Source organism: Carya illinoinensis, chromosome 11, assembly GCF_018687715.1.
Source record: "Carya illinoinensis cultivar Pawnee chromosome 11, C.illinoinensisPawnee_v1, whole genome shotgun sequence".
In the NCBI taxonomy this organism is placed as follows: domain Eukaryota; kingdom Viridiplantae; phylum Streptophyta; class Magnoliopsida; order Fagales; family Juglandaceae; genus Carya; species Carya illinoinensis.
This window is the reverse complement of record NC_056762.1, coordinates 24611547-24627809: the sequence shown is the minus strand read 5'-3', so window position 1 is coordinate 24627809 and position 16263 is coordinate 24611547. Positions and strand designations below refer to the sequence as shown.

Here is a 16263-nt window from a genome sequence, read left to right as displayed (position 1 = left end):
AATCAAACAAATAAATATATGTACAACTTTATATAATTTTATTCACAGAACCCAAAAAGTAAACATATTCATGAGCATAAGACGGTTTATACTGGAGACCCATATATCTGATCTATATCCCCAATCAAAGTAGAACCTCATCAATTGTTTCACGCAATTAGGTTGATGCGAATCTTCCACTTTGGGGATGACACAAGGGGCTAATCGTCACTTCTTAAGAACCCTCTAATGTAAAAGGAGAATATCGATCGGTATCTAAAAAGTGGTCTGCCCTTGACTATAGCCCAAAGCCCCCTTGTCCCAATGACCAGGCCGGGAATTATGTCTAAAGATTGTGGTTAATAAATAAAAGATTTTTTTTTTTTAATTTTTTTAAGAAGAAAACAGTACTCCAATTTTATTAATAGTTATCAAGGGAATTATGTCTAAAGATTGTGGTTAATAAATAAAAAAAATAAATAAATTGTTTTAAGAAGAAAACAGTATTCCAATTTTATTAATAGTTATTATTTGTGATGAAAGAAAATCGTTGTTACAACCCAATGGTTGGGGGATACAGATAAACAAGAAAAACCAAAACCCAAACATAAAAAAACTAAAAAGCAACCAACCAAATTACAAGAGATTACAGGAGAAAAACCAAAACCAAATCTAAACTGCCAAAAAAATTACAAATGTGAACTACAACAAACCGAAAAATAAACTATCCTAGCAAAACCTCAAATGTGGAAGAGAACATCTATCTAGCCTTATCAGACCTTGAAGAAGTTGAGGCAAAGTATTTTGTGAGTCCAGCAAATGCCATCTATTATGAGCCCCTAGCCCCTTCCTTAGCTAGGTAATCCACTGCCATATTCCTCTCCCGAAAGACACGATAAATTTTAGCTTGGATAGTCTCCATCAACTGTAGGACTTCCTCCCAGTAATCCCATAGGTGCCACATAGTGCACTTACCCATTCGGAGCCAATGGACCACCATCAAGCAATCGGTTTCCACTTTAATGCCATTTTGGCCCATGTCACGACAAACATGTAATCCATTTCTCAAAGCCCATAACTCTGTAGTGATGTTGGACTGTGTGTTATAATCTTGCAAATGAATTCCACTCTGTAATGATGTTGGACTGTGTGTTATAATCTTGCAAATGAATTCCCCACCACCCCCCCCCCCCCCCCCCCCCCCGAAAAAAAAAAGAGGCCCTGGGTTACCAAGTGCACAACCATCAACATTGAGCTTCAAGTGGCCAATCAGCAGTGGGTACCAAGCATAGGCACTTGGCTTATTGAGGCAAGGTGGGATAATTGAACATCTCAAGTTTTGTAAAATGTCCTGATCCTTGGAGGAACTTGACATGCCCTTACATGGTTTCATCATCACGAACTTCAGTAAGAACTGAACCAGTAAGTTGCTCTATTGACATCATGATATCCTCCATACAAGCTTGACAACGCCATTTCCACAAAGCCCATATAATAATGGAGGGGAGGATCCCCCGAATGATCCCAACATGTGTAGTACCCTTGGCCCATGACCACCATAAGGCTATCCTATCAAATAATCTTTGCCCTTTCATGTATGGAATATTCAACCATATTGAAAAAGAACTCCACACATATTCTGCAACATCACCAAATGCAAAGATATGCTCTGTTGATTCAATCTTCCTCATTTTTTCACTGCAAGCACACCGAGATTCCAACGGAATGCCTAATTTCATTACATTTTCATCAGTTGGTAAAGCAAGATTCCATAAATGCCAGGCCACAAAGGATATCTTTTTTGGAAGACCACAATACCATGTCCATTTTGTCCAAGGTAATCTTGGCATTTGAAGTCTTGACTTCTTGCCAAGCGCTCTTCATGGTGAACTTCCCGTCTTGGTTTGGTGTCCAAAGAAATAGATCTTTCCCTGTGCGAAGCTGGATATTAGATCTTAAAATTATAAGCTTTGTCTCCTCGCTCACTAGTTGAGAGAGAAAATTGATATCCTAGCCTTCCAAATGCAATACAACTCGAACCTGAAGAAGTGGATTTTGAATGCTTGTCACTTGGTTCGCTAATGTACCCGTCGACAACCAAGGATCAAACCATAAATTAACCTCACCACTTTTGATCTTCCATAGCCCATTTCGAACAACTATAGGCATGACTTTCACAACATTTCGCAAAAAAACGAGCTATGGCCCTGTGCAGAAAGCACAACAATATCTCCTTATTGGGCCTTGAAGAACCTTGCCCAAAAGGATTTACCAACAATGAGGTTCCAAAAAAATTTCATAAGCAAATATGTTTGTACCTCCGATAAAAGTCCAAGGCCCAAACCTCCCTCCACCTTCGGAGAACTCACCCCACGTCAAGAAATCCACTCCTTCTTCTTCTTTCCGTCTTTCAATCCCCAAAGGAACTCCAAAAAAATTCATTGGATGTCACAAAGAACCGCAATTGGGACTCTTAGAACCTAAAGCATATGGATAGGATTGCTATTGAGGACGTGTTTTAATAGAATAATTCTGCTTCCAACCTGCTAGTTTCTTCCATATTTTATCAAGAAACGGATCAAAAAGCTTAGTTGTCACCCTCCCTGAGTGGAGAGGAACTCCCAGATAAGTGCAAGGGAAATAATCCTCTATGAAACTTGTTACTTGCAGCAGACTGTGTTTGTGAGAAAAAGCCACTGACTTTGAAAAATATAAGGTCGATTTGTCCACACTGATCTACTCTCCTAAAACTACCTCATAAATTCTTTAAGTCTTCACTAACTTTCCCATCTAGCACTTACACCCATTAGTGTAAAATTAAGAGATCATCTACATACAGTAAAGAATGCTTTGGACAATCTAGGCCAATATAAGAATGTTTTGTTTTACCTTTTGCAAACTGTTTGTCTAGCAGCCAAGAAAGAAAGTCCTCCAATAAGATGAAGAGCAAAGGGGAGAGAGGGTCTCTCTGGCAGAGGCCTCTACATGCCTTGAAGAAACCTTTCGGAATGTCATTAAGCATCATTGTGAAAGAAGGATGTGAGATACAATTTATAAATGAGATTGCACCATCTAGGCGAGGAACCAAATCTCCACAATACATCTCGGAGATAACTCCAATCCACTCGATCGTAGGTCTTAGCCATGTTAATCTTACACATCACATTGCCACCCCACACCTTCTTATTGATACTGAAAACCATTCATAAGCAATGGAGATGTTTTAAAAAATACTCCTGTTACTCAAGAAAGCTTACTGGTTTGGCAAAATCACTTTTTCCAATAGAGAAGCCAACTGATTAACTATGATTTTCGAAAAAATTATATAGGCCACACAACATAGACTAATCAGTCTAAATTTCAAGAAGCTATCCGATTCCTCATTTTTTGGAATAAGAACTAGATTTGTGGCCCCATAGAAGGTCGGCAAAGAAACTTCCTCAAAACATTCTGTGGCAGCCTGCCAAAGATCTCTCTATATAATATCCCAAATTGCTTTAAAGAAACTCCCAGGAAGCCATCTGGGCCTGGACAATTGTCTTTTGGGATAGACATCAAAGGTACATGGACCTCATCCAAACTGGGGGCTCACAAAGAGCCATATTGTCTGCCTCCATAATCATTGGAATCACCTCTAGCATTGAATTTTTTTTTTGTGTCACTTCCTTGGTCAAGAGATCCTTGAGATAAACAATAGCACCTTCATGCACCACTTCAAAGGAATCTAAAACTGTTCCATCTCCTAACTACATTTTAGTAATGGAATTTCTATTTTTTGAAGAGCCTGCATGTGAAAAAATTTGGTATCTGCATCCCCTTCTGCCAACCATTTAACACGAGATTAATGTTTCCATAGAACCTCTTCCCTATTCAACCAAATTTAATGCTTTGCCTTTGGCTCCAAAAGCTTTGGCTTCGCATCCTGATTGAATTGATCTGCCACTTCATGCTCAAGATCAATAATCTAATCTTCCAGATTGGTCAGTTCCCTCTTAACTTAACCAAAAGTAGCAACATTCTACTCTTTTAAGGCCCATTTAAGCTTCTTCAATCTAGTCGTGAACTTTACCAACGCGTAACCCATGACCTCTTCATCCCAAACATTTTTAACTAGCTTAAGAAAATCCTAATGAGAGATCCACATGCGTTGGAAATGGAACAGTTTTGGTCCATGCAAAGGATTAGAGCGGAACAGATTAACCAACATAGGGCTATGATAAGATGAAGTGCGAGCCATATCAGTGAGTTTGACCCCCTGTGGAACTGTTGAAGAAACTGCCAACTAATCAAAATTCGATCTAATCTCGCCCAAATGCGCCTTCTTCCTTGTTGACCATTGCACCACGAATATTTAGAGCCATCGAAAGGGGGTTCTTAAAGGCCTCCATCTTCAATAAATTGGTTAAATTCCTGCTTTGCAGAATTTGAATGGTGTACCCCACCAATTTTCTCAGCATTCTATCTAATAATGTTAAAGTCCCCAGAAAGAAACCAATGACGACTCCCTAGATTCAAAGCCAATAGCTCATCCCACAGACCTCACCTTTGTTACTGAAAACAACTCGCATAGATAAAAGAAACTAGAACTTTTATATTTCTAGAAGAAAACCAGCTTGATAACTGGTTCGACACCAACACCAGATTAAACTGAAAATCTGAATCCCAGAAAAGCCAAACTCTGCCACCCTCCTGAGCATTGGAGCAGAAGTGAGGAAGCCTCAAAATCTGAGACAATCGTTGCATCTTGTTTTCCTCTAGGAAAGGTTCCAAAATCGCCACCACCCTAGGCTTTATTTGAATCATAATTCTATGTAAATGACTTCGAGATGTACATAACCCCCTAAAATTCCAAGTGAGTATGTCAATCATCATTAAACACATTTTTTCTTGGACCTAGTGGTGACACATCGGGTCACCCCATCGTTCCTCCACTCTTGTTCTAACAAATCTTGGACTGATCGGGACAATTATGGATCAGACTCATACCTATTATGTGAGTATTCTTCTACATCTTCATGATTTTCAGTATCCGAGGTAACCAACTCCACATTAGGGGTTTTATTTTTCTCTACCTTGAACATTTCATCTACCGCCCACTGAGTCACCACCCTAAGTTCGTACTCCATTAATTCATCAACTAGTTTCAAAGCACTCCAAGGGGAGTTGAGTGGATCCTCCAGCCATTGATAAGCCACATCTTCCTTCGTGGGATATTCCTTTTTCATTACTATCCTGTTCATAGGAGCCTCTTGCAAATTGTTCTCCAAACTAATTCCTTCATTAAATTCCTTAGCTCCCACTATACTTCCCAACATATTTGCATAGATAACATCCTTTGAAGATAAGAACTGGGCCTGATACTGGAGAATTTGTTTCATCTTGAGTTCCTGTCTCTTCTTCCTATCCTTCCTTGCATTCTCTTCCATAGAATTGTCATTTGTTTTATTAACCTAGCGCCAGTTCTTCTTCATTACCTCACACTCCATTCCAGACTCTTTGAATCCTCTCTAAGGGCAAGTATGAACCAAACACCCTTGAACATGACAATCATTGCAAAAAGCCGATAGGGTTTCAAAAATGACCTCTTGATAACGACTATTAGGATCTCTTGGGTTGCCAATCCAAAAACCATGCCGCAAAGGCTTGGATATATCCATATCAACACAGATTTAGGCTCCCTCTACCTAGAGACACATGCTATTGCATTGTCCCGCTTCAAAAATTGTCTGATTCCTCAGACAAAAATCTTAAGCATTGAAGTGTGGTAGAAATTGAGGGGTAGGCCAGGAAGAAACATTCAAACAGGAACCAAGGTTGGCTTTTTTTGCTCATCATATAATGGCATCCATTGAAAAGTATGATACGACACCCCATTGAAAAGCAGTGCAATAATCCTCCTCATAAATCATTCTAACCATCACCAACGACGGAGTATGCATACCTCCTACCATAGGCTGGTTCTGTAAGCCCCATCTACGCTTGATGAAGCAACGAATATGATCCAATGATGGCCGATTATGTAGGAATTTCAAAACCACGGTATATCGCAAAGGAGCCGCTGATCTGGCAATCTCCTCATGGTTGAAGTGAAAAACCATCTCACCTTTAGAAAAATAGGGCTATCTCATCTTGATTTCAACTTCTAGAGTAGGTTTGGGGGCCTCCAAAACGATATTAGAATAAAGGCAGTGTCCCTTTGGATCTTTGGTTGCCAGTGGGGCCATGGGCTCAACCATGGCGGATGCCCTAGAGAAAGCGACAAAAGAGTTTCGGTTACGCATGTTTCAAAAAGATGCATAATAATAAATATCTACATATCTACTTAACCAATATGTAATTTGTCATTTTTGGCCTTCTATTTAAACACACACATATTTTATTGTGCTTCCTTTGCTATGTAGCACATTTTCCTCATCATTAGTTACATTTGTTGATGACACTATTTAGGAAGACGTATTGCTACATCTATAAAAGAATTGCACAAAATAATTTCATAAATTGACGTGACTTCATCTAATTTGTTAAATCTGTTTTACAATAAAAGTAACTTTACAATTTGATGAACCACATTAAGCCATATCAATTTGTGAGATTATTTTTATTTAATCCATTTGTGGTTAGAGTATTTATTTTTAGGAAATTCTACAATATGAAGTCACCTGAAATATATTATATCAGTAGGTAGGGGTGTACAGGAACCAAGAGTACAGGTTGGCATTGATGGGAACTGACTTGAACTAGTGGAGAACTGGCCGGGAGGTAGTGGCAATTCAAAGAAACTGACATAAGCCAATTCAGTCCCTATTTGTTGTCGTTTTACTCATACCATTTGAAAAATAAAAAAATAAAAAAAAAACTTAGAAGATTAAACGCCACTGTTTGGTTTAATAAACCAAATGACGTTGTTTGGAATTAGGGTTCAATTAAACCCCTCACCTCCTATTTTTCTCCCTCTCGATCTCATTTCTCTCACTTTCTCACTCCTCTCTCTCTCTCTCTCTCTCTCTCTCACACACACACACAAAACACGGCTACGAGTCTATGACTGTGAGTCCATGATGATTGCATTTGAGTCTACGAGTCTCTCTCTCTATTCTTCTATGAGTCCGCGAGTTCCTCTTCGTGAATCTGTGTTTGAATTTACGACCGTCAATGGTGTTTGTATTTGTGAATCTATGTGAATCCGTAAGTTTCTCTATTCTCATTCCTCTCTCTCTCTCTCTCTCTCTCTCTCATCCTGCCACTGATGATGCCAGTGAACTAACTGGTAGAAAATCGAGATTGACGTCAACGATTTTCTTTCCCTTCACCAGCCGCTTTCGCTCGAGATAATCTCATAATTTCGTTATCAATGAGGTTTTGGTTTTGGATCCAAACTGCACTGAGACCTTCAGTTTTCACTCTTATCAATAGGTGTGATTGAAATTGACAAAATTTGAGATAGGAAGAGGATTCCTCTATCTTTCTCTGTGGTATTTTCAAATGATAATTCTATATACAATTGTAAAGTATGTAAAAGTTACGTAATTACTTTGAAAAAGAATATGGTTCACTATTAAAAAAATTAAATTTTTTCATATAGCTCTCATATTTTATTCACTTTTTTCAAAGAGAGTACGTGATCATAATACAATTCACGGTTGCAAATATATTTTTTCTTTTCAGATTAGTGTTTGAAAAACTATGAAATGGACAGTTAAGATCGAGACTTACCTACCCCAATTGTGAGCGTACATTTGGGTTTGTGTATCTTTCTTTAATGGAAAAATCTAGTTACAAATACAACTACGCACTAATATGTAGATCAATCTAATGTGATTGGTCAAAAAGTAAATTTTATTAAAAATAATGTTAATTTAAATTTTGAATATGAATAAATCAATATTAATACACAGATTAATACGTAACTTTAATTATACGTAGCAAAACTCCTTTTCAATACATTGTATACAATTGGTATTATCCTCCACGTGTGCCGACCCAAACTCCATAAAAAATGATGTCTTTGTTATTTTGGTTGGAGCTGGACGCGTCAAAAGTTCAAACCCGAATTACCGGCCGCCCCTAAAAAGTTAAATTCATATTCTACTATTATTTAATATTTTATTATTATTTTTTACCACTTTCTCAGTACAATTCATAGATCATCTGAAATCAATTCATTACCTAATTGTTGACCAGCTCGTTTGGATAGTGAGATAGGATAAGAATTTTATGAATAATAATAAGATAATTATTAAATAATAATAAGGTAGTTTGACTTGAATATTTTTGTCTTTACTTATGTTTTGTTTTTATCTTTTATTTTTGAGTTCTGCTACAACAAGTCATTTCTTGCGTACTCTTTATACAGTTCACTGATATAATTAGTCAAAATAATTATTTTAAATTAAAAAAATAATATAGCTAATCACATTAATAGAATATATAAAGAATATATAAAAGTGACTGCACATAGACTTTTTAATTATATTTCTTCTTCCATATAATATGGAAAAAGTGTGAAATTGGAATTGTGACATGAGTTTTAATAATAAAGAAATAATATTTGTAATTATAAAATGTCTAAATATTGTATACACTTTTTAAAAATTAAAAAAAAATATAATATTTATATAAAAAATTAATTTTTTAATAATTAATCTTATTATTTTTCAAAATAAATATATTATATTTACGTAATTCATAACTATAGTATTATTCTTAACAAAACGTGTCGGTGAGGCTAAGCAACCAAGGACATGGTGAGTTGGTGTCCATTCGAGTCCTCAACCATGACGCAAACGATACTTATGAGTGCTACAATTTCATCATTTCTTGAGAGCAAGTTGGATATACGGAGGCTAGTTGATTAGAAAAAAAAAAAAAAAAAGTTGGGATGTACGGATGTAAGGATATTTGATCGAAATTTTTTTCAACTTATGCTCGTATGTAAAAATAAAATAAGAAGAAAATTTTATGAATAGTAATAAAATAATTTATGAATTATAATTAAATAATTTGAGTTGAATAATTTTTTAGATTTTAAGTAAAGAGAGAAAATATTGAATAAAAATATTATAAAATTAAAATATTATTTTATAATATTATTTTTTTAAAATAAATTTAAAAAATTGAATTATTTTTTATTTAAAAGTTTAAAAAAATTATAATGATTAATTTAAAATTATTTATATTTAAATTATGTTTAGATAAGAGATGAGATGAGAATTTTGAAATGAAATATATTTCAAAACAAATCCTAACTCTGCCTAAACCGCAAACCCTATCCAAATCAATCCAAATCTTGACACCAAGAGGGTAAGTTACGCGTGCAGTAGTGCGATGTGACCAAGAGGATGAAAGATAACTCAAACCGTTTGTTTGAATATAATATAGTTTCTGACTTCTTATTCAATAAACCAATCCAAATATTTTCAGTAGAAACGTTACAGGTCTATGCTATGAAGAGAGATGAGATGGCTAGCCTAGCTAATGTTATTCAAATGAGAAATACTAAGGATTTCGATAATGGTCTGATCATTTCTGTCGAAATTTCTTTTTATTTATTTCTTTATTATTTAGTGATTAAATAAGTATTTTTTTATTGATATTATGATTCTTTTTTAATATTTAAAAATGATAGCAAAAACTACTCTCTTTTCATTTATCTTTTTCTGTTCGTTTTATTTTATCAAATATGTGACAAAAAATCATTTACCGACATGTTTTGTTAAAGTTCTATTATTTGAATCAAACTGAAAAATAACAATAAAAAATTTATTGATTCAATATGCGCATGTTAGTGTAGAAGTTGGGCAACTTCCGACAAAACTTAATAGAAATATTTACAATGTCTATTCAATGAAGCTTGCTTGAGCTTCTGATAGCATGTTTCCGAGTTCTCCCGTAGATTCCCAAATCCCACTACCTCAAATATGTAGAAATTTCAATGTCCTTCGTCATTTATAATGATGATGCCGGGACTGTTGCTAGATAATGTGGGTAAACACGGTCAAGGCTTCCAAGAGGTAAAAGACAAAGAAAAGTTGGCAGTGACTTCCAAAACATATCCTTCTATTAATTTAATAGCATAACAGATAAACATGCGCACATTGATTTTTTTTATTCCAGAAATGGTCTCAAGTATTCCAGAAATGGTCTCGAGAGGTACTCAATATTAAGAGCATTAGAGGAAATATCTCAATGGACTATGTAACATGTATGTATAATTAATTTATGCTACAGTAATTGAAAATAAAAATATCTTTGCTCTTTACTGTAGATTTTAAGTATACTTTTATTTCACACTCTGCATTGCATTTCTTTTCTTGGTAGAATATGATTAACCATATATTTAAGTATAATATGATTATTAATTAATATATAATTAATAGAATTGTAAAAAATGATAAAAATAAATAAATTATAAATATTATTTTTTATTATATGAAAAATAAAAAGATAATCTAATGTCGGGATTAGATGTGAATAGAATAGGCAAAGACATTTTCATGTCACAAAAGCTAAAACTTGGATTTGCTTTAAAATGATAATCCATTGAGAATTAAGATTGCTATAAAGCATTAGTTTCTCTATATGCAAATGCAAAATCCGATGTTTTAGAGATTGTCTCTCATTTAAAAAAAACTCTCATAGTAGATTATGTATATTTGAGTCAAAATAATATAAATATATTTTTTAATTATTAAATTTTTTCTTAAAATTAATTATAGATATATTTTTTAATTAGCACCAACTACTTACATTTGACATTAATAATACAAATATAATAATAAACCAATCGCTAGCTCAATAGTGCCTTTTTGTTGGGTGTAGTAAGCATAAATATAATTCCCTTCTCCCTAAATGGGACAAAAATGTGCCTATCTCTCACCTCATCACATGACCTTTCCTTAAAGGCAGCCATCCCGATCCTCATCTATAAATGCTGGACTACGTTTTCATTACTTCCCAGTTCTAATTAGCCTCCTCGTCCATTTTCTTCTACAACTCTGTCTGCAAGCTTCTTAATTAGAGTTTTGATTTTTTATCAAGAAATCTTGCCATTAAGAAGATATGGGGCTTGCAGTACTTCATGAAAACCAAACTGGTATTCTTTGTGTGATCTGCATGGTACTGCTCTTGCCTACTCTATATGCCTCTCAAGACATTTTTACTTACTCATCAAGAGCAACCTACTACCGTAGTCCTGACAGCTATGGGACTCCAAGTACGTCTGCATATACACTTTTAGATATTATTTGGCTACCTATTTGGAGTTATTCATAACTATGCATTACAAGTTATTATGTGCATGCATGCTGAAAGAATTATTTGCTCAACTATTTTGAACAACTTTCTTTCTCTACTAAATACTAATTACTACCAATAATGAGCAATGTGTAAAACTTATTCGGTTTATATATCATCTTTGTATAGTTGAGCTCATGAAATGGTGATCATATAGGTGGAGCTTGTGGGTACGGAGAATTCGGAAGGACCGTCAATGATGGTAGCGTGACTGGAGTCTCGAAGTTATATAGGAATGGGACTGGTTGTGGTGCATGCTATCGAGTAAAATTACAAGCCTTTTTTTTTTGAGACATCACATAGATTACTAAAGCAGAAGCTTGCCACATCAACTTATTGAGGAAAATATTAATATTTTGACTTCTTAATAAATATAATGTGTCCTATAATAAGTAATATTTTACGTATTCACTAAACTTATCAATAATATAATGTATGGTATTGCATGAATAATTAAGTGGATAAGTGTTATGAATAAAGCATAGCACACTAGCTAGCTAGCATGGTCTACCTCAACTTATTTGAGCTTTCTTTAACTTGAAACACTCTTCCTATCATATCAAGCTCAAGGACAATGATTGTGTTAGATAGCAGTACTAATAAAAAAGTAACCTATATAGTTTGCTTTACTTGGTCTCCAAAATAATAATATAATAGCATGTATGATTAGTGGTTTTGTTGATGATGACTCTTCAGGTTAGGTGCCTATCATCACAATATTGCAATGAGGATTCAGTGACCGTGGTGGTGACAGACTACGGTGAAGGTGACAAAACTGACTTCATACTTAGCACCCGAGCCTACACAAAATTGGCACGCCCTGGTCGCAAGGGGTCCAAGGAGTTGCTTGCTCGTGGCGTGATCGACGTTGAATACCGAAGGGTCCCATGCCACTACCCTGGTTACAATGTTATGTTCAAGGTGCACGAGCATAGCAAATATCCTAATTATCTAGCTTTAGTGGTTCTATATGCAGAGGGGATAAATGACATCACAGCTGTCGAATTGTATCAGGTACATTCATATAATTATTTGAGTAATACTATATGAATTTATGAAACTCTAAGCCTTTGAGTGTTTGGAGCAAGCCTAAAAAATAAAAAAAAAAAATTAATGACTTTTACTTGTTTATTAAAGAGTTTATATCGGAACTTGCACGTTCTAAATTTGCACAAATATTTTTATTAAAAGATATGTATTGAGCAAATCATATGATGATCATTAATGTTATAAACTGATGAATGGGCTGGCCTCTTTGTTCATTTGATGGTGCATGCAGGAGAATTGCAAACAATGGCTGGGCATGCGTAGGGCCTACGGGGCAGTGTGGGACATGTCTAATCAAGTACCAAGTGGTTCAATAAAATTAAGGTTTCAAGTCAGTGGCAGCACATGGGTTGAATCCAAAAATGATTTGCCGGCTTTGTGGAACGCTGGGGATGCTTATGACTCAGATGTTCAACTCTAAATTAATTAGAAAGCTATTTCAATTTTAATAATATTTAGATGTTTTATTAGATATAAGTTTGATCATTGTACGGGTTGCTATGTACTTGATTATTATAAGTTTATCTCTACTTAGTAGGGTATTGTATGGTATGGTATTGTATATAGTATTGTATTGTATGCTTTGTGATCAGCAGAAGTGCTCTTGGTCATGTTGCAATATAAATAATAGGCCAGGTTAATGTTGTACTTTGGGGTTAGTGATCAGAGATCATGAGTATGAATAATATAAGGAGTGGAGTTACAAATAATCGTCCTTATAACTGATCTTTCCTTTGGATTTTGGCTTTTGCTCTTCACATGAATATTGTATGTGTTTTTAATTTTTCAAATGAGTGTAACATCATTCCAATTATTGATTTAGTATGACTTGATTGGCAATATTTAAACTCATAAATTTTTCTTATAAGTTAAATCTTATCCCATCAAAAATATTGTGAAGTCATGTAAAACTTTTTTAATCAAAACAAAAAATTAAGCATACCAAACAAAAATCCTTTTTTGAGAAACTTTTCCCTATTTTGGGTTGTATGCATGCATGCCTACTGGGAGGACTACATCCAACTACACAAAAAGAGCTCAAAAGATTGGACAAACTCATATACGAATGAAGTCAATAGTTTATCTATAATTACGAATAACGGGATGCATTTCCATATTGGGGGAATCAAAGCCACAAATAATTAATGTGCAATTCATTGTAGAATAACCTGTCTCTGATTCCAATATATATAGTTTCAGATAGGCCTGAGCAAAAGCCCCGATGGGCCGATCAACCTGTGCAACTCGTGTAGATCCAATCCGAAAAAGTCAGTTTACATCAAACCTCGATTTTGAATCAATCAGACCCGATGAACGTTGGGCCATCCCTTTGAACCCTCTATTTTTCTTCACTTTCCCTTCAACACCGAACCCTAGCCCCTGCCCCCATTTTCTCCTTTCGATTCATAGTTTAGTTTTTGACATACACTTCTGCAAACAACAATCAGTTGCTTATAGATCGGCATGAGATAAAGAAGGTGAAGGATCTGAAGCTTATGGATTTCCTACGCTTGGGTTTGTTTTGGAACTGCGAGTCTACGATGGAACCTGGCGTTGGGTGCAGAGTACAGAGAGACATAGAGCATGGTGTTACGATGTAGTAGTCGAGAGAGAGAGAGAGAGAGAGAGAGAGAGAGAGAGAGAGAGAGAGAGAGAGAGAGAGAGAGAGAGAGAGAGAGAGAGAGAGAGAGGGGAATGGAGAGTGAGAGAAAACGGTGTTGAGAGGAAGCAGAGAACTCACAGTGCGACAACTGGGGGTGGCGAGTTGCTACTCAACGACCCTTCTACAGATGGAGGCAGTGATGTCCTAGGCCACTATTGAGAAACAGTTGAGAGCACCATAAATACTCTGTTTTCATGCATAAAATCGAGAACGTGGGTGCTTGCTTCCTGTGGTGGCTGGGTTGAGTGGTTTACATTGGATTTGTGGATGTGTGAGTGATGGCAGTGGTGCAGAAGCATGTGTGAAACGATTTTGTTTTCTACAAGTAACTTTTTTGGGTATTTTCTTGAGATTGAAGATGATGGTAGATCTAAGATTCAATCATAGAGCTTTTGTAAATTGATGTGCAGAAAGCAGGGCTTTTTTTTTCTTCTTTTTCTCGGGTTGTACGGGTCCGACCTGGTTTCATTTTGTTTGGGTCGGATCGGGTCAATTTAGTTCCTTGAAGACATGCTTTCAGGTCAGGTCGGGCATAAACCCGTATGGACCAGAGCGGGTTGCAGAGTCATAACTAATCTAATATTATTCTTGATAAAAAGTGTCGATGAGGCTTAGCAACCAACAGGACATTGTGAGTTGGTGGCCATTGGAGTCCTAAACCATGACGCAAACAATACTTTTGAGTGCTCCAATTGCATCATTTCTTGAGAGCAAGTTGGAATATTTGGTCAAATTGTTTACACCTAAGGGCTTGTTGGTAGAATGAGATAAATCAAAATTTTATAAATAATAAGATGGTTTTATAAAACCACTTGATTCAGTTTTATTGTACAGCTCCTCTTCGGAGCAGTAAGGCTATTTTAAGCCATTTAACAGCAGCCACTACAAACATGACATCTCAGCCATACACAAATTAAAATCATGAGGATCGCCGCATGAAATCTTTACCTAGAATTTGTTACGTTCCCTTGAATTTCCAGATTGTATAAGATATAGCATGCAAGAACAATAGAATGACAGTAGGAAATTGATGAAAATACCTCAAATGTTCATACGCTTTGGGGTATTCGAGGTCCCCAATTCCTCCATAAAAACTACTCAGATAATAGGTAAAAAGCTCCGGAATGGATCCTCCTCATTCTGGCGTGATACTTAACTGACTCCACGGAAATTACATGCAAGTCCTTGTTTACTAGGTTCTAGACATAGTGCCCAAAGCCCACCATTTTGTACTAAACGATTTATTACAATTGAACCCTCCCACTACTATAAGCTACATCGTTTCTCCTAATTACTAAAGTGATGTCGTATTGGCCCTTAAAGCTTGCCGAAGCTGCATCGTTTTGGTGCATCTGCTGAAGACATAACTCAAGCCCGAACCCTCTTCACTTTGCCATATGCCACTACTGTGTCATTTCTCCTGAAACCTAACTCTTCCATCTTCATCTTCTAGGTCTCCACTATGCAGCATCATAACATTCTCTCCCCCTTATAAGACCTTGTCCACAAGGTGTGGATACAAAGCCCTAAGCTTCCATAGATTTTCCCATGAATTTTCCTCTTCCGACAACCCTACCCATTTAATTAGCACTTCAGTCAAAGCCCATCCCCCTTGCTGCCTCATGCGTCGGTCACGCACCATTTCCGGTTCGGGTATCACCTCGCCTTCGCTGTTGGTGGGTGGGAGTGTAGCAAGCAGCTGAATCCGATCTCCAAGTTTCTTCTTCAAGCAGGAAACGTGGAAAACAGGGTGTATTTGAGAGGAGGACGGTAACTCTAGCCGGTAGGCCACGGATCCGAGTCTCTGGGGAACCTTGAACGACCCATAGAAACGTGAGGCAAGTTTCATGTTCCAGCGGAGTGCCACCGTCTGTTGGCAGTACGGCTGTAGGCGAAGGTATACCCACTCTCCCTCATTAAACTGCCTTTCCGTTCTCTTTTTGTCAGCATAATACTTCATTCTCTCTTATGATGTCGTGAGATTACTTTTTAAAAGGTATAGAATTTGTGCTCTGTTATGTAAGAGTTGGTCGACTGTTGGGTTGCTTGATGTATTTGGAATGTAGTCGAGTAGTTTAGGAGGGGGATTTCCGTATAGGGCCTCAAAAGGGGTCAATTTGGTTGAATTGTGGTAGGTACTGTTGTACCACCATTCGGCTAGTGGTAGCCACTAACTCCAACCAGTAGGTTTAGACCCCGTGTAGCACCTCAGATAACCTTCTACTACCTTGTTCACTGCTTCCGTTTGACCGTCACTTTACGGGTGATAAGCCGAGCTATAG

General features: G+C 36.3%; 1 protein-coding gene across 1 annotated transcript; it reads left to right on the top strand.

Annotated features, from left to right (window-relative positions):
• Window positions 1-10875: 10875 nt before the first annotated feature.
• LOC122281966 (expansin-like B1) lies at window positions 10876-13028 on the top strand. The gene is made up of 4 exons (XM_043093858.1): window positions 10876-11191; window positions 11429-11535; window positions 11968-12285; window positions 12551-13028. Exons 1-4 carry the CDS (start codon window positions 11038-11040, stop codon window positions 12737-12739), a joined length of 768 nt encoding a protein of 255 aa, XP_042949792.1. The 5' UTR covers window positions 10876-11037; the 3' UTR covers window positions 12740-13028.
• The last annotated feature ends 3235 nt before the right edge of the window (window positions 13029-16263 follow it).

Coding starts and splice junctions, on each gene's coding strand:
- LOC122281966 (XM_043093858.1), top strand. CDS start 11,038: ATGGGGCTTGCAGTACTTCATGAAAACCAAACTGGTATTCTTTGTGTG. Junction 11,192..11,428: donor TGACAGCTATGGGACTCCAA/GTACGTCTGCAT, acceptor GTGATCATATAG/GTGGAGCTTGTGGGTACGGA. Junction 12,286..12,550: donor CAGCTGTCGAATTGTATCAG/GTACATTCATAT, acceptor TGGTGCATGCAG/GAGAATTGCAAACAATGGCT.